General features: G+C 32.6%; 1 protein-coding gene and 2 long non-coding RNA genes across 6 annotated transcripts; 2 read left to right on the plus strand and 1 right to left on the minus strand.

The window, feature by feature from the left end:
* Positions 1-168: 168 nt before the first annotated feature.
* LOC149493230 (uncharacterized) lies at positions 169-7,157 on the minus strand. 4 transcript variants are annotated; one of them, XM_089726968.1, is made up of 9 exons: positions 7,003-7,157; positions 5,779-5,973; positions 5,466-5,554; positions 5,243-5,381; positions 4,588-4,662; positions 3,861-3,982; positions 3,708-3,783; positions 976-1,035; positions 169-470 (listed from the first exon to the last, which is right to left on the minus strand). In XM_089726968.1, the coding sequence occupies exons 2-9, from the start codon at positions 5,917-5,919 to the stop codon at positions 342-344; spliced, it is 831 nt and encodes a 276-aa protein (XP_089583094.1). In that variant the 5' UTR covers positions 5,920-5,973; positions 7,003-7,157; the 3' UTR covers positions 169-341. The 4 variants fall into 4 exon arrangements, with proteins under 4 accessions (XP_089583094.1, XP_089583093.1, XP_089583092.1 ...); XM_089726967.1 differs by having other exon boundaries at positions 5,779-5,983; positions 6,773-7,147; XM_089726966.1 differs by having other exon boundaries at positions 6,773-7,146.
* An 881-nt stretch (positions 7,158-8,038) lies between these two features.
* LOC149493231 (uncharacterized) lies at positions 8,039-10,147 on the plus strand. The gene is made up of 2 exons (XR_016322981.1): positions 8,039-9,168; positions 9,875-10,147. It is a non-coding gene; the product is annotated as an uncharacterized LOC149493231 (long non-coding RNA).
* Positions 10,148-15,735: 5,588 nt separating this feature from the next.
* Positions 15,736-18,763, plus strand: LOC149493232 (uncharacterized). Its single transcript, XR_016318516.1, has 4 exons — positions 15,736-16,206; positions 17,577-17,644; positions 17,724-17,910; positions 18,228-18,763. It is a non-coding gene; the product is annotated as an uncharacterized LOC149493232 (long non-coding RNA).
* Positions 18,764-19,203: the final 440 nt, after the last annotated feature.

The raw sequence follows: 19,203 nt of genomic DNA on the forward strand, positions 1-19,203 counted from the left end.
TACTATAAATGGTGCTGCTCATTCCCTTGCTAGAGCATCCATTCGCTTTTTACCACTTTGTATTTGGGAGTGTCCCTAATGTTCTCCTTTCCCACTACCTTTAATAAAATAGTGGCCATTTTCTCTTCAAAAAAAAAATATATATATACATTAAACGGTAGCTAGATGTTGGAGGAAAGGAAAATAGAACATATGAAGGGATCACTTTAAAGAACCTATTTTTAACGTAAAATATATACAACAATATGATTCAACTAACTACTCACATCAAATCACCTCTCAATCATCATCTATACAGTAGTTAAGACTGTAAAATACACCCACCTTTGGATTGACATCCATCACTGTCTCTTGGCTAAAGTTTTCCTTAATCCTTTAATGATCTTAGCAAACCACATCAGGTTCATGATAAATAGTGCTGATGGCACCACAAAAACTATAAAACAACCAAAGGGGCTCATCTGTATAACCTGCCAACCCATCAAGAAACTTGAATCATCAGTTGCTCATCTGAAGGAAATATGAGACTTCAGAACATGATTGATGAAACACCAAGTAAATCGCAAAGCCAATTGTGAAATAACAAAACCAAACCAATATCATTCGGTTTGCTTATTTGGGTTAATCAGCTCAGTTCATTTCATGATTTTAGGTCCAGTTCATTTCATATTTTAGCTAACTTTGCTTTTCAGTGAAGTGACAGAAAACAAGTTAATTTTGCCCAAAAATCAAACCGACAGAACAGAACCTTTAAATGTAATCAGGTCTTTGGATTCCTTCCGAACCATATAGATTTCAGTTTCAAGTATCAGCATTTTATCAAATTTCAAATACTCAAAATCATTTCAAACGATTAGCTATCCAAATGGATATGACATTGTTCAAATCAGTAGAATACTTGCAAGCAAATATAAATTTCCAATTTTCATAAAACCAGAGCCTAGAAGATAAAAATTGAAGGGGCTCAGGATTCACCTGATCATAGTGCAGGAAGATGTGGTGAAACATGTACATGAACAGCAGAACTCTCGCAATCTGCATGCCATTGTTTACTTCAGCAACTAATAAAAATACATAGTAAATTCATGAAAAGAATATTCCTGTCATTTCAAATACAATGAAATCTAACTTCTTGCCACTCAAGTCATTCCAGGTGGCTAAAAGATATATCAACTTATTTCAAGATATATCAACTTATTCCAGGTGGCTTAATTGTCAGGGCAGTATGCAACATACAAGACAATGAAATGCAGCTGTCCTTCTTAGAAGTGTCAAAATAGATCATGACATGCGAATACAATTTGCCTAACACGCGAAATAAACGAGTTAGAGTTGAGGTAAAACGGGTTCGTCTCATAAACGGGTCACCCATTTATGACACAAATATAAATATACCGTGTCACGGTTTGACACGCGGATTAAGTGAGTGACCCGCTTATTTAAGGGTAAAGAGGTAATTTTAGTGTCAGATATAAATACTCCAACTAAAATCCGATTTAAACTTTATTGTTGTATTAATTTTTTTTTATTTTAATCATGAATCTTGAAGAATTTATGTGTTTTATGTATGAAAATTTATTTTTAAATATGATTTGAGTTAAATAGGTTAAAAATTAAAAATATCATAAGCAAGTTAATTGGATTGTATACATGTCAACATAACCCATTTAACCTATTTATGATATTAGGTGGGTTACACAAGTCGTATACTGGTCAACACAACATATTTAACCTGCTTATGATATTAGGTGGGTCACACGTGTCGTGTTCGTGTCATTTGCCTAATTATTATGTCGTGTTCAAATTGACAATTTTGACACGATTATTAAATAGATTGTGTTCGTGTTGACCCTAATCATATCGCATGTTAGACGAATCCGTGTCGAACCCAACATGCCAACCCGTTTTGACATCCCTAGTCTTTATTGTCTCTTGGAGTTTAGGCATGGAAATTTAAAAGCAATGTTAAGCCCTATCTTAAAAAAGAAAAGGGAAAATTATAATCATACCCTATGTTTTGTCAAAAAATAACTACTTTACCTTTGTATTGTTTAAAACATACTTCCATAACCTCATATTTTTAGTCCGTCAAAGTGCTGTCCCATTTCTGTTCAGTTTTTTTGCACTTTCAAATGTTAAACTGCTATGAAATGACATAATGACCCTAACTAAAAGACAATCAAGAGAAGAAGAAAAAGAGAGAAAGAGGAAAAGGGTATTTTGGTGAAAAAATTTTCTCTCTTCAGACCATTAGATTTTCGTTGGACTTGTACTTTAAGATCACAACTATTGGACAAAAGGATAATATAGTGTAATAAACTCAAAATACAAAGGTATAGCAATCTATTTTTAAAAATACAAGGACAAAATAGTTATTTTTGAGAAAATATGGGGGTACGATTATAATTTTCTCAAAAGAAAATGGAAAAACATCACGTGGTCATTTGCACAAATCTATTGATTATTTAGATCACTTTTGCTCTTATTTCTACTGGAAGTTGAAGGGCCTTTGAGTGGTAAAAAAGGAACAGTGCATAGTACTAATATTTATATTGTTTATATATTTATATTGTTTTTCTATATGAAAACCTAAACCTAAAAGAAGAGTCCAAACTAATGTGATTCATCAAAATTATAAATTTGAACACTTTTCTTCTTGTCTTCTGTTTCTTAAAAAAGACATTTCAAGTAAAGCATATCATCCTGGAGTTGATAGGACGCAAGCACAATGTCCCATGGTAATCTAACATTTGACACTTGTCAGTTCCTTATGTTTTGTGCTCTCTTTTACTCTAAATTTGTAACTAAACTAGATAGGTATTTTATCTGATGTTGAATTTTCTTGATGTAGAAGCAAGGCTCTCACACAAATACTTTAATTCAACTAAAACCAGTACGTCTAATATAAGCTACAATCTTATATGTGGAAACAATCAAATAAAATTACTAACTAGTAATAAAATTTGTGCTATGTTACCACCATTAAAAGAAGAATAACAATTGAAAAAAGAGGCCCTTCCCTTCAAGATGAGCAAGGATCATCTATGGACTTGGGCTACACTTGTGCGTCCAATGAGAGAGAATGTGCAAGTGTTGTCAATTGTGCAAACTATTCCACTACTAATTTTGTATAATTACTTACAGGGGCAGAGCCCTTCAAGGGCCTTAGGTGGCCATGTTCCCCCACCCTTATCAACATCATGTATTCAAACCACTGCCCCCTACCCTTATTAACATCAACTAATTATAAAAATCATGGCCCCTCCCACCTTTCTCATTGTAGGGCCCCCTGCCCCTTATCAAGGGAGTTGGCTCCGACCCTGACAGTGAGATTCAAATTAAAAAGGCATGATACAAACATGTTTCTTAATTTTGAGGTAACTTATAAGCTTACTTTCATTTTCCAATGAGATGTTATTAGAGTTCTATGTGAACTGATCAAGTTTTATCATGCGACAAGTGGTGACAATAAAACTTACTGTAGCTTATATTTGCTATATTTCTCAATTACCATTATTTACAACAAATATGCAACACATATGGCTGTGTGTTTGCATATTTATCAAGTATCACAGAGAATCACTAGCAACACACGTGGCAACTGGTTAGTTTGCATAAAAATGCATACAGATTTGTTGGTATTCATGCATACAGATTTATAGGTATCTGCATAAGCAGCAAGATTGAAAACAAAAATAAAAACTCACCAACCAAGCAAGAAAGATCAGTACACCATTGATAAGATATGCAGTGGATCTCTTCATGCCAGCTGTGTCTAGATACCTACATGGAGAGACAAGAATCATCTAACTGAAGCTAAAAGTTCAAACCTACATATGATTGACTTATTCTATACCTACCATCTCATATTAATCTCAGGAGTTGTCACTTCGGAGATGAGGCACATGTATGTATAAAGCTGCCCTTCTCCAGAAAACATAGAATATGCTACGGCAATTGCAGAAAGGGAATGATGGATAACCTGAAATCAGTAGACAGTGCTGTGAGTGCCACTAGTGTCATTTCAAGAAGTCATACAATGTTTTCCAGAAAATGTTAGAGACATTCTAATGGAGAAAACTGGAATATAATCGGAAAAAAAAAAAAAAAAAAAAAAAAAAAAAAAAGAAAGAAAGAAAGAAAGAAAAGAAAATGAAAGATTGAAGATAAGAAGAAATTCCCACAAAAGGTCTCATGTTTATGCCAATAAGTGACCAACATCTTTCATACAATATAGAAGGGCCACTAGTTACTTTCCCTCATTAATCAATTCTGACGTTATTCACCAACCTTAAATTGCAAAAAGCAATATCTGGTGTTTAAGCAATTGTTCAATTAGTGATTTGTGCAAGCCAAGAGAATACGAAAATCAAATATGGAATGCTACATAAGAAGCTTTCCTCAGAGTAGCAAACAATTGTTGTGTAATTAATTAAAACCTTGGTGAATAGGCATGAAAACTCTGTACAATGAAAACATCGATGTTATAAACACACGTGGCTAACATAAAAAAACAAAAAAGAAAAAACCATGAAAAGGAAAATAACACAGAGTTCAGTACACTTTCGTCCTATAGAAACCACTCACATACTCCATGCCTCCTAGAGAAGGATAGAACCAGAAAATCATCCCAAGATCAGTGAAGAAGTACCCAACAGAAACCTGTCAAAAGAAAGGGCATATTCTTTTCAATAGTAATCATCAAGTTCAGGGCTCAAACATATCAGAAGAACAATACCTATTCTGTTAGCAGGCTACTCAACAGAATTCACATTAAGTTCATAAATAAGAAGACGACTGTCCCTAAATGAACAAAAATGGGAATCTTAAGATGACACCAGTGTAAATTGCAAACAGAAAAAGGAAAAGCCCTCAGGAAGTCAGGAATACAAATCTTATTTTGTTAATAAGAGATTTTGCAAATCCAAGGCAGTTCCCATATTAGAAGCTGAATTTAGGTCTCATTAACATATAAGTTGAATCAAAATGTTTCCTTCTCAGTCCAGCAACTAACACAGACCTAAAGGTGAATATGTTAGCAAAATTTGAATTGATAAGATTCATAAATAGTTTTAAATATCAATAAGAAGGTTAACTCTTTGGATCAGAAAAAAGCTGTGAGTTAGTCAAGCACATCACAGAGTTTAAGGGAAGAAGTTAACCTAGTCCACAAGGCCCTCTTATATGTATGTATTAATGAAGCAAATGCTTAAAGATCAATATAAGTTCAAAAAGCACTTACCCCCAGTCCAAAAATACAGAGTGGTGAACTTCGTAAAGTAATAAGACCCGCATGCCGTTGATTGGAAAATATGTCTGACCAGAACACTAGGTAGAATGAAACAGATGAAATAAAAAGCGCATGGATTGAAGACATACCTCTGCAAATTTTAGGCCATTGATCAGTAAATGCATGGGAAATAATTAAAATGAAAAAGGAAACAGTATCTTGAACTTGGACTCACCGATTGTTCCATTCAATTCGCTGAATTTTTGTAAGACCAGAATAAGGCTTGATGTAGAAAGTGCTAATTAATTGAGTAAGGTCATATGCCTATCAGTAGTGAAATCAATAAAGTACAAATTAATAAAAGCAAAAGGCAGGCAAATGAAGACCAGGTTAGATTTAGAGAAACACGGTCCATTAGTATTTAAGTAGCAATACCAATGAAGAACATGCATAAATACACGCTCCATTAAATCTAAGATAAAAAAACTAGATTTGACAAAGCAGTTAACAATGACTTCCAAAATTAAACACATGAAAAGGGAGTTTACCACTTTAGAAGCAAATACACCACCAAGGATAGAAGTGTAAGGAAAGAAGGGAGCTGCTAATAAGTAATTCTTAACCAGAACCTCGGCTTGACTTTGGTAGGACTTGCTAGCCATAACAGTCTCTTTAGACACAGACACCATTATATAATCATTCAATCATGTGTTTGATTTACTTTCTTCCCTTCTCATTATCACCTTTCACCAACTCGTTAACAAATATGAGAAAGTTAGCAGAAAGAATGGAAAGATGCAAAATTCTAAAAATGAGTGCATAAGATCTTTGATATATACAACCCTCTGAGCATCTCAGACGCAAGTAATCAACTGAAAGACTGCTTATCCAAGAAAATAGATCAACTGAAAATGCTTTTACTTTCTATTTTGCAATCTTCAGAAAGCATGCAATACAATTAGATGTTAGGATTCTTTATGCATTGTCCCTGAAAGAGCTATAATGCGTATGTATTGCTTGAAGAACTAATCGAGAAGTTCATTGGCAGGTTGATTATTCATAAACAAGTAAAATTTAATAAGACTTGACTTTTATTGTTGAAAGGAGATTGCAACAAGAACATTACTGTCAATAGCTAATATTAAAAGTGAAAAAAAAGAAGCTGTAGGAATACCTAGGCTACTCTCCTTGCACAGGGACTAATTGGTTTATCCAACTTATTTTCAGAGCTTTGTCATTCTATGTTAATTCATCAAGAAAACCAAGAAACAAAATATAACATATTCCAAATATGCAAAGAAAAATTGTATTAAAATTATTAGAGCATCCATTTAGATCAGTTGTCGTATTGAATCACATTCCAAACACAACAGAAACAATAAGACCCACAAGTCCCTAAAAAAGAAAAAAGAAAAACAAAAAAAAAAACAAACTAGCCATGTAAACAAACCAGAAAACTCTCAAATGATAAAGGAACAACTTAGTAAAATCTGAAACAAAACCCAATAAAGAGCAAAAGAAAAAACGGATTGAAACGCTTACCACAAGCATCAAAGAAGGTATTTTGGAGGAAAAATCATAGAACCCATATAGATCAATAGCAAATGATAAATGGGTAATTAGCCAAAGACAAACAAGAATCCCAAAGTAGTAAATGGTTGAAGTTAATCAATCAATGACAATGTAAAAACAGCCTAGAAAAGGAAAATGATGAGTTGTTGTTGGAGATGGGTATTTGAGAAGCAAGAAGATGATGTGAGAATTGCACCAACCTTTAAGGTGCAAAAAATGTGAGTGCCATGGAAAATTGGAATCTCTAACCGAAGCAATTAATGCATGATCTAAGAAAGGAGCATGAAATGGGAAAGTGGGACACGGTAATGTTATTTACGTGTGGATATTTTGCCTTACGATAATCTGCACTGCGATATACATTATTCCTGGAGATTTGGGCATTGGGCCACATGAGCCAGCCAATGTAAACTATTCGAGTCGCTATCGTTATTCGTTTCTAGCCGGCCAGACCTGTAAAAACATCACTATCTAATATCTATATCCAAGCCCAAGCTACGATACGAGGGGTCAAAATTAGTTAGATGTAATTGAAAATCAAACCAAATCAAATTTGTTCGGTTCGATCAGTTCGATTTTTAATTCGGTTTGTAGCAGAAAAAATCAATCGTTTTTTGTTTGATTTCATTTTTGTAATTCTGTATAACTGAATTTATTCTAGGCTTTAAATAGTTTCATTGAGTCGAAATAATTGAATCAAAATCGAACTAGATTGAATTAGTTGGTTCAATTTAATATGTTATCCAATGGGATTTCGATTAGCTATGTTTCTTTTATTTTGATTATTAATTAGTTCATTTTGATCTTTTGTATCAACAATAGTAATCATGAAAATGTATTAAGTCAAATAAAAAATAACCAGTTTAATTCAATTAAATTCGATTGAACCGAATGCTCACCCTAGAAGGCTAAACCATTCCAAATACCCCGAACTTCACGATTTATTATAATTGCATTTCAAAATAAACTTAATCCCCAGATACTCCAATTTCAAATTTTTATCATAATTACACCCTAAAAGTCAAATTAATCAAAATTGAGATTAAAAAATAATAAATATGGACTCGCAACACTTAGCTAACCTAGCATGTGCTAACTAATTGGGCTTAATTTCACCTAAGGTTACTGAATTCAATTTGTAACAGTAAAATACACCAAATTCTATTTGTGTAACAATAAAGTGACTTTCACCTGATTTTCAATGAGTCGTCTGAAAGTTGAAGTGGACCTCCAACTCAGCTTTTTTTGTCTTTTTTTTTTCCATGTGGACCTCCAACTTAGCTCTTTTTATATAGCTTTTTCTCTCTCCTGCCCAATATTGCATAGGAAAAAGTGATGTTGCTCTATTGTTAAATCTTTATAGGGGCTATTCTAAGAAAAAAAAAGCTTTATAGGGGCCTATATGCAAATTTTATAAAACCACAAAGGTCATCTTCTTGATCGAAGAAGTCGCCACCTTCAACCACCTTCATGTCCCGTTGCTATCGGCCAGCCATGGTCCTTTGGTGGTCGCACGGTTGTCTTAGGACCACTAACTAGCTCTGCTCACTCTGATAAGTGACTAGTTCGCCATAAAAACGAGTTGAATATTATTTTTATTTAAACTATAGAACTGTCGCTTCCCAGAGACGACGTTGGCCTCTGGAGCACTTGCAAAAGGCGATGCGAGTTGGGAGTTGGATTCTGTTTTGTGATTGTTTTGTGGTCTCTCTCTCTCTCTCTCTCTCTCTCTCTCTCTCCCTCTCCATAGCTTCATTTTTCTATTATTGGGTGCTATTGCTGTTGGATTTTGATTTAATTAACAATTTCCATTCAGGGAAGTCTTAGATTGATATATCTATGTTTTTTTATCTCTATTTTTCTTTTTCTTTTTTTCACAATTTCTATAATCATCACTTTTTGATCTCTATTGAATTTCTCTCTTTTTTTTTTCACTTTCATTTTCTTTAGAAAGTGAAAGAAATTCGACTTCTTTATATCTCCTCTCATTCTAATAATATGCATTAGCTATTTTTCATTTCAATATCTGTTCCCTCCATTATTCTAATTTTTTATTCAAGATCTAGCTATAATTTTACAGCTTTAGATCTGTGCTTGTTTGTTTCAATATAAAAAATGCTCCTTTGTTATTAAAGCATAATCAATAAATCAAAATGAATAGACCCAAAATTAAAATTTCAAGAAATAATCCAAAATTAAAACTGAAAGGTGCAGAAGATGGTACTATTGGGTGATTGTGTTTAGGGAAGGAGAGAGAAAAAACAATGAAAATAAGATTTTGAAGGCCTACTTGGAATTAAAATCACTGAGAAAAGTTGAGTCGGAGGTACAAGTCAGCTTTCAGGCGTATCCTCATCCGGAATCAGGTGAAAGTTACTTTATTGTTACATAAATAGATTTCTAGATATTTTATCGTTACAAATTGAATTTTAGGGATGACGCTGGATAATGTCTATATTTAAGGGATCTTGGATGAAATTAAACCTAACTAATCGAGTTATTTAACACATTTCCTTAATTTACTAAACCGACACACAAACAGACACGGCTCTCGATATCTCGGGCAAGTATATACATATTAAAAAAAAAAAAAACTAAAACAACACACTTCATTAAAAACTCATTCTAATTAACCCATTGACTTCTCTCCCATCCTCTCATCATTAATCCTCATCCTCTAATCCTTTCCTTCACTACAGCTACAACCAATCTCAATAAAGCCAACCCAGATATGGAAAAACCAAAGAACCAAATTATTTCCACCATTAAAATAAAATCAAGGCCAAATAAACACCAACCATATGTAAATATTAAAAAATATAAAATATTTAAGAAAAGCAAGAGATGAGTATTAGCTTATATTTATTCATTTTGTTATGACTTTCTTTCTTTCTTTGCTTCTACTTCGAATATTTGAAAAAAAACAACAATCTACCAACTATACACATGCAAACATTAAAATGCACCTTTGTTAGAGTTTGGGTCTCATACAGTGAGTTTTGAAAAACTAACTTTCCTTAGATTTGTTAAATATGCAGATATCATTAGTAAAGTTTGTTTTTGTGTTTGCAGTTTAGTAAATATGTAGATATTTTGTTTGTCTTATTTGATGGTAATGGAGGAGAGGGAGGAGCCATAAAGGAGAGAGAGGGGAAGAAAAATGCAATGTTTTGAAGTTAACTCTCTTTTGGTTAGGTAACTTATCTATCATATGTCAGACCACCTTTATTTATTTTTTTTAATTTACTTTTTTGACCAGTTTGGTTTTTAGGGTGCAATTATGATAAAAGTTTGAAATTGGAGTATTTGGAGGATTAAATTCATTTTAGAGTGCAATTATGAAAATATGTACAGTCCGGGGTATTAGGAATTATCCTACCAAACTACTATATATATGTTTAGTTTTAATTGTTTTTGATTATCAAGAATTATTATATCAAGTTTTTGCAAATTTGAAATTATTGAGTTTGCAATCATATTTTCTCCTTGCTGTCATGTCTTCTTTTGCGATAAGTATAATCTCATTATATAAATTGATACCAAAAACTCTATCCTTTAAGGTAATTAATCAATTATTTATAATAATTCTTTGTCTTCTCACGTCGTGAAAGACCTTATGTCCATTGGAGTTGTGTGCTTTCTGATGATCTTAGTACATCACTTTGATGCTTAATTAGGGTTTTATTTCATTCTCTATTTACTCTTTCATATTTGGTTTCGTCAATTCTATTTTAGCTTTTTGGCTAAGACTACTATATAGAATAAGTTTTTTTATGTATCAATAAAGACAAAAGTTTAAGCTATTAGATTTGTAACTTATAATAATAACCGTTGGATTAAATTTTTAACCAACAACTAGTTAATGGCTATACAAATATATTTGAAGTCTATTTTTTTTTAATTAAATCAAAACTTTTTCTTATTTTAAATTATTTGAAGTAAAGCAGAACAAAATGTTTTTCGTCCCCATTTCTCTGATCTCCGGTTGCTAGCTGGACTTTTTAAGCTTACAAATTATCCTTCCCTCTTCCTTGATAGTCCCCTGGTAAGTGCTAGAGCTCCTAGTCCTTTCAAAGGAATTTCTACCATTTGGATTCTGTAAGCTGAGATGTAACACCCCCTTTCTGTTCCCGTGGGACCAATCAGGAGATGCCATGTTGTTGTGCTAGAGACACAACCAAACTTACTTACTTATAGTCTATCAAGTTATTTAGCCATAATTATGAAACTGTTTGGTTTATAAAGTCATTAAAGAAGCGGAAGACCCATTAACAAACTTGTAAAACAAATTAGGAAAAACCTACAGCAAAATTGTAAAAGTTTTCTCGAATGATAGGTTTATCAAAACTGTTAAAACATAATCATATTCCAAAATATTATATACCCAAAAATAACATCACTCTAGGTGAAATCTTAATCCATTTATATTGAAAGAAAATCAAGATACGTTCATAGTTCAAGAGTGAGGGGTGGGATGGACGACATGCAGTTCCAGAGTGGAAGAAGGTTGGTCCCAGAGGCAGAATAAAGAAGAAGAGAAGTAATGCAAAAATACTACATAAATTTTCACATCAGTTCTTCATGAGGTAGGGCGATAAGCAGATGCATAGAGCCGTTTCATTAGAAAGCTGAGAACAATGATGATGGTAGATGAGAAGCACAGAGTTAGTGTAGCACGATTGATGAGGTCATCGATCCGTTTGAGTGAGGGAGAATGTAGGGGTGTGAGTCGAGCATCCCTACCCATGGTGCCACACCACGGTGACCCTATGGATGAAGTAAGGCTATTGGAGATGAGAATAGCATGTTGGATGGTGTTTGGACCAATAATATGAGAGGGGAGACCCAGCGTAATGTTCTTCGCCGCCCCGGGACCGGTATGCGGGACCGAGCCCTAGTGAGCTAAGATGCGGGCATCATGTTCTATCAAGAAGGGCTGATGTCTCCATAGAGAAGGAGCTCTATGGACAGACACTATAGGGCCGAAGGCCTATAGTGAGCATCTCTCCTGAAGTGGGGGTTTCAGTATAGGCCCGGGATACTCTAAGGCTTGAGCCCATGCACGGTTGTGCGGGATCCTTATATATGCATTGTGAGATGAGTTCAACAATCGAAAGTTATGCAAAGACCCTTAGAATATGTATGGCTAACCTAGATTATGAGCTAAGTCTAGGCGCCACATGTGGTAAACTGCTTGAGGTTTCATTGAGAAACTTGAAATATGAATGTATCTTGATTTTCTTTCGATGTAAATGGATTAAGACTTCACCTAGAGTGATTTTATTTTTCAGTATATAATAATTTGGAATAATTATGCTTTAACAGTTTTGATAAAACTATCATTTGAGAAAACTTTTATAGTTTTGCCATAGGTTTTTCCTAATTTGTTTACAATTTTGTTAATGGGTCTTCTGCTTCTTTAATGACTTTATAAACCAAATAGTTTCATAATTATGACTAAATAATTGGCTAGACTATAAGTAAGTAAGTTTGGTTGTGCCTCTAACATAACAATGTGGCATCTCCTGCCTGGTCCCACGGGAGCAGAAAGGGGGTGTTACATTTAGTGGTATCAGAGCTCATAACATGTGAAAGATTAAACAAATGTTCCCTTAAGGACTAGCATAAGTTCGGTCTATCATATAAAGTAGACTAGCTAAGTTCATTCCATCATGTAGTCATGCAATGCATATCATTTGACCTTAATAGAAAATTAGAATAATCAATTTCATCAAACCCTAACCAAATAACCAAAACCCCCAATTTAATTTCATAATCCAATACTAAATCCTAGTTTACTCAATTGCCACATCCAAACTTATATTTAACCCCTTAGGTCATATTAACAAGTTTAATTAAGTGATAATTCCCAATTAAAATCAATTAAACATGACTCATACCTTATTTATTTTCTTTTTGTTTTTCATATAAGATTTTAGTCTTAATTAGAAAATTCTAAAGAAAACCACATCAAAGATACATTAAGTATGCATTTAGGGTGTTTAGGCATCATTAAAAGGTAAAAAATACACAGTTGCATTGTAAGAGTTAGGGGGTCCATGGCCAGGCCGTGTACTCTGACATGGCCGTGTCAGCAGGCCATGTCTCATAAGTCAGGAGACTACACGGCTTAGGCATGTTAGGCAACATGACGGTGTAATCTGGGTTTTCCAGTTACGAGATTTCACTCCTTTAAAGCCTTTAAACAGGCCAAATCAATTTTTCTCTCAAGAATCAAACATTAACATTGTAAAACCACTTTCGAACATGCTAAATAAGAGTAGAAACACTAAGGAACATTATATATTACATTCATAACATGAAATTCAGTCAATACAATCAAATTCAAGAACCCCCAAATTAATCATATAAACCCTTGGTTGCAAATTATGCAAAACCAAAGAAAACATTCAAATATATGTTAAGCACTAACCTTTGATTGCATGATTCAAAGCTCAATTGCATCCAATTAAGCCTTTTTCTTGCCTTTCACACTCTTTGAAGGTTCACCCTTCTCTAAATCAATTAATAAAAATAACAATCAAATAATGCAACTAATGATGATTCTTAATCAACTTGGTCAATAAACGTGAATGCAACTTGATTTTAAAACCGGTAAATAGAAATCAATTATGGAAACCTACTAGTTTTGAAGCCTGTTCTTATGAAGAACACCAATTGAATGTTAAATCTCCTTTAATTGAAACCATACTCAAGAATTGCACTCTTATTTTTTTGTAGTCTTTTGTTAGAATCAAAGAAAATCAATAGAGAGAATTGGAAGAGAGGCTTCGGTCATTTTGAGAGAAAAGAGAAGAAGGAGAAAATTTTGAAAAAAAAAAATGAAAGCCTTTAGTCAAAATCAATCAAAATCAATAGTTTTTCCCTAATTTCAAAACGTAATTCAAATCAATCTAAAATCGAAATCATAATTTCGCAATTCAAATATCCAATTAATGGAAACCCTACATGCAATGCATGATTCACACATCAAACACAATCAATTAATAAATCACCCTTTAAGATTTAAAATAGTACCAAAACCCTAATTTGGTACTAATTATGAATCTATCAAGTTATCACTCACAGCTCCAGAAATCAGGGTGTTATATGAGATGGGCAGAGATGCGTTAGTATTCAAATTTGAGAAGGGCTTCAACGGAGTTTGTAATAGCACAAGCGAATTGAACACGAGTGTCGACTGAAAATAAATGCAAGTTGATAGGTCTTATTTTTATACTATTTTTAATATAGTTTCTATTAGGATCTTTAGTGTTTTTAATTACTTTAATTAGTTTTTGTTAGATTTATTTATGTTTTTAATTAAGTTTCCTTGATTCTTTATAAGCTTGATTTGAAGGGTCTTTAGCAGGAAAATAGCCAAAATTTGCATCAAGGAAGGTTGGAGCTGAAAAATGGAGATAAAAGCTCAACATGGCCAAACTCAGTAAAGTACATGGCCTGGCCATGTCAGATGCCACGGCCGTGTCTCTAAGAAAGCTGAAAATTCAAGTGGACCAAATTTCATTATTTAGCCCGTGTAGATTTGAAGCTTCGGCGTGTCTTGTGCATAGAGTTATATGAGAATAATATAAGACTTACCTTGTTTAAGTTCCAGCCTTATTTGGTCAAAGAATACTCCTAATTGGAAAGAAATACAACATAAAATCAAAATTTCTACTCAAATAATATTTCTTCGTAATTAGGCTAGCTAGTTTCCTACTCGAATTCAAATATATTCTAGAAAGTCCATATAAAGAGAGAGATGATCCATTGTCTATGCTATTCATTGTATATTCAATCTTTTGTTCTATTATTCCCTAGTCTATTTAGTTTCTCTCTCTTTAAGACTTCAAGTATTCAAGTTGTCGTCAAGATTCAAGGAAGCCACTCAAGCCAATCATTGACTAGTTTTTATTTCTAAACTCTCTTCTTATTTATTATTTATTATGGGATTATTTACAAGTTGAATTGAGTTTAATTTATTTACTATATCGAACTAAATCTTTTTACTAGGAATGTGATGTAGCTTAAATTCAACTCCAGTTTATAATATTAGATTTGATTTTCTTTATTCAAGTAAAATTTATTATTGTTCTTAATGCTTCAAGACAGAGTTTCTCGCCTAGATTGATTTATTTCATTAATCACTATCAAGGAAGGGTTTTTGATATGAACAGGGTAATAAATTTCATGAGAATAACAACTTGACGCGAGAGCTAGATGGTTTGACTCGTGTGAGGTTTCATAAAATTAAAGCCCTTAATTTGTGGATTCCTGAATAATCACAAGAACTTAATGATTTAATCTATGTTTGGTTATGCCATTGAGAGATGGGTAATTGAATTGGGTTAAAATAGCTAATAAAATATCGAAAGAGCTTATTAGCGAGTATAAGGTTATTTCTCCTTCTTGAATAATTAAAATTGATTGTCAAACTAAAAGGATAAACTGGATAGAATTAAGTGAAGTCAAAATCCCTCGTAACCTTTAAACCTTGATTTCTTTTCAACAATTACTTGCTTGCGTTCTCTTTCATCGCTTATTTTATTTTTTTATTTTGAGTTATTCCCCTTATTGTCATTTAAATAATAATAGATTAACACAATTTTAGTACTTGGTATATAATCTTCGTGGGACGATACTTTATTCACTCTTTATTACTTGTTTGCGATTTTATACACTTGCGAATTTGCCCTGTCACGGCTAAGAATTATTGTCATCACCAATTATTGGATAGTTCATAGGTAGAGCTAAAGAGCCAAAATCAGCTATTTCTTTTTTGAAGCATATGATTTCATTGCACATATACCTACACATCATGTACTTCTGATTGAAAGACTATTTTTGGTTTTGCAATCACAATCTTTATGAATTATGATTAAAATAATTCTCGAGAGTTGTATGTATAGGTTTTGCAGGCAGTAAAAATTTTTAGAGTTTAGTTTGTTCCCAATTTTTAATCTGGGCAGATGTGGTCTGATCTCTTTAAACTTATTGCATACAACTTATACTCTTTATTGCAAATTACCTTATTCTATGCGGAATTCAAAAACTCTTTCACACGAGTTGAAAGAGGACATAATCGTCCAACTTTGGTTTGGTTTTCATTTCTGATCTCTATATAAATATTGAGTTCTATTTCTAATCTCCATTTGGATAACAAAAAGTTCTTCTTCCCCGATCCTAATTATTCCTCTTCTCCTCTCGTCTTTGTAAAATCTCTTTTTTCTCTTCCAGTTAATTACTAATTTAGGGTTCTTCTCCGTTTGGTTATTTGGGTTTTGATAGAAATAACTGTGATATGTTATTTGGATTTTGATAGGAATAACTATGATATTTCCTTTTCCTGGATTATTTTAATTTTACAGGAAATCTACATGCGTTATGATTGATCGGTGGTGGTTAGTATCATTTTCTGAATGATTTTTCTTATCTTCTCTATCTTTGTTTTATGTTTGATTTTTATTCAATTTTGTTTTGTTATTTGATTATGTTTGAGTTTGTTAATTTTGAATTGCTGTTCTTTATTAGAATGATTTATAGTTTCCATGAAATAAAAGTAGAATCTGAAATGGTTTCATTGATGTTTTCTAAAGGATCCAGTGACTATAGATTAATCGAGGAGTTGCTATGTGTTCTTGAAGATTGGATTATCCCTCTCCGTGTTGCTTAAAAAATTTCTAATATAAGAGCTTTGAAGAGCAAAAGAACAAAGCTCAGAGAATAAATATTCATTATCTTTGTATTTTGTGTGTCTTTCCTATCTGTTTGGTTTCTTTGATTATTTTAGAAAAGCATATATATTTGATGCATTTCAAACTGGCTACTTATTTATTTTTGCCTTTCTAATTTGATATTTAAAGTCAATATCATATTCTCTTCTATGCTGAATAAAAAAAAATGATGTATGTATTTTTATTCCTCATTTGATATTTCTCTTTTGTGAAGTTATAAGTTTCCAGCTTCTCTTCCATTTGGCTGTCTAGACTTCCTTTTATGACTATATTAATATTTACTTAACAATATTATTCACCTAATATTACCTGCCATTACATTTGTAGAATTGAGAATATTTTGAACTGGATTTTAGTATTTTACATAGTATAAATTTTGTATACAATAGAACTGAGAGGTTAGAGCCTGAAAACATGTATAAAATCATAGGGTGTATGTTATTACAAGATCATGGTAACCAAACTATTTCACTTTCTTCAATGAGAAAGGTTTGTTTTCTTTGAGATACACCAGTAAGAATTTATTTTCAGTTTGATATTTATGCTTCTGTATTTTGTATAAGATAAATGGAACTATGATTGCAATTTCATATTATTACTATACTTACATGTTGCCAAAGGAAGCTGTTGCTCAGGAGAGGTTTAATGCTACCTATGTGCTTAACTATACTCTTATTTAAAATTTTAACTTACTACAATTTGTTTAAGTTAGTATTAGATCTTTCTAATTGTTCTAGATGGCATTGGTGATTGTGTTATTAATCAAATGTTGGCTATATATGAAAAGTTAATATTTCTGCAGGAATATTTAGTCCTTCAAGAGTATGTTAAGAAAATGAGCTTAGAAAAATTCAGATAACATATGATTCATTTAACATAATTTCACTTGCAAGGATTGTCATATATGCATAAAATGCTACAGTTCATTCTAGCTGATAGGTTGCATCTGTTTAGTTTAACTTGAACATTGCGTTTTGGTGCAATTGCTGCAATGAGAAAATTAGCAGTGGGATTTTATTTCCTAATTGTTCAATTAGGTACAAAAATTACCCTTTCTACAGCAGCTAAGGAGGTAGTAAATTTCCTCAATTTTGGGTGGAAGCAGGTAGTCATAGTGATGTTATTTTGTTGAGAATAATCACTACTATTATTTCTTTAGTATTCATCATGTTATTTTTGTGCAGCTATGTAGGGTAGAGTTTTCTTGACCACTTGACTATAGCGGCAAATTTCTGGATTCGCATCTTAACTCCACATATAAACTCCACAGATAAACCGAGGCACACCCATGTATATTATAAAGTCCCTAATTTTTTTTATGCTATATGTGATGGGAGCTCTCAAATTTTTAGAAGACTTGAAACAAGTCAGGTAGGAAGTAATAAAAACAGTAAATGTTGCAAGTTATTAGTAGACTTGAGTCAGGGCAACCTGAAGTGGTCTCAGCATACATATTGTCGTACAAAAGAAGTTTGTCAATCAAAATGATTTAGCTTGCAGACAATCATAATAGATAATCTATATTGGGGGATTATTATAAACACTTAATGTTACTTGTCTAAAATAGGATCTCTTTTTTTTTTTTTTTTTTTCTAATCTGACGCATAATTTTTTGTTGAATAAATGAAATGCATCTTGATCCTCATATCCTTTTGCCTCCAAATTTCTGACATTAGTTTGACTTACAGCAATGGATGATTCTCATGGACATTAGTTGGCTGAGCTTATTCTTCATCTGCTTATGTTGGGACTTACGCAATTTTGTGCCAATCGAATGGATGGCTTACTAAGGTGTGCTTGCATGTTGTTAGAATTCATCACAAGCACTCTTCAATTATGGCAGTTGAACTATGCTTGACTTTGTTCTGGTTGCTTGGTGATGATCTGCAATCTGCTTTTCATAATCTGGGACAACAAAGTTGATTATTTCTGTGTAAACCAATCCTCAGCTGAAGCATTCAACTAGTTCACCATAACAAGGAGTTTTCTTTTTTCCAAGATAAGCTATTGTAACCTATTAGTGAGAAAGGGGATGAATTTATAAAAAAAAAAAAAAAAAAAAAAGGAAAAGGGGTGAGATTATTTATTTCCTGCAATATGATAAATCCTATTGACTAACTTGACTAGTAATCGACCAAGGATGTTAGATGATGTAATTGATGAAAGGATTTTTCTGTCAATACACATAGCTTTTAGATTGTAATACAATAGGGGAAGTGCTATTATTTTTTTTCCTAAGATTGAAATGTGAAACACTCCATTTTGGCTCTAACGTGCAGGTTTGAAAGTTTGGGTGATTACAAATAATTAATATTAAGCCTTCATTATAATAATAAAATTTGGCTGTCAAATTGTTATACCTTAAAAAATTGACAATACGACTAAGATTTCAAAATTTAAACAAAAATCAACCCACTTTTTTGAAACTTGAATTTAATAATCTGTATAGATATTAAACTCTCTATCAAGCATCCACTAGACTTCTACATGAAATAGGAAGAATACAAACACTACCATATGTGGATGATTCGAATTGTGAAAAAAAAAAAAATACAATTATCAGAGCCAAAACTGGTACAATTGAACATAACTTGAACTATCCTCAAATGCTTCAGTTCCTATATGAAATCATTTGAGATGACCTTATAAAATATTATAAAAACT

This window comes from Jatropha curcas, chromosome 10 (genome assembly GCF_041381405.1).
Source record: "Jatropha curcas cultivar XTBG-Jc1 chromosome 10, XTBG_Jcur_1.0, whole genome shotgun sequence".
NCBI lineage: Eukaryota > Viridiplantae > Streptophyta > Magnoliopsida > Malpighiales > Euphorbiaceae > Jatropha > Jatropha curcas.

What these genes read in the sequence shown, in the direction of transcription:
- LOC149493230 (XM_089726968.1), bottom strand. Translation starts at nt 5,919, where the DNA reads ATGGTGTCTGTGTCTAAAGAGACTGTTATGGCTAGCAAGTCCTACCAA. An exon ending in CGAATTGAATGGAACAATCG is followed by an intron (nt 5,382 to 5,465) that starts GTGAGTCCAAGT and finishes TAAAATTTGCAG; the next exon opens with AGGTATGTCTTCAATCCATG. An exon ending in TCTGTATTTTTGGACTGGGG is followed by an intron (nt 4,663 to 5,242) that starts GTAAGTGCTTTT and finishes TTCTTTTGACAG; the next exon opens with GTTTCTGTTGGGTACTTCTT.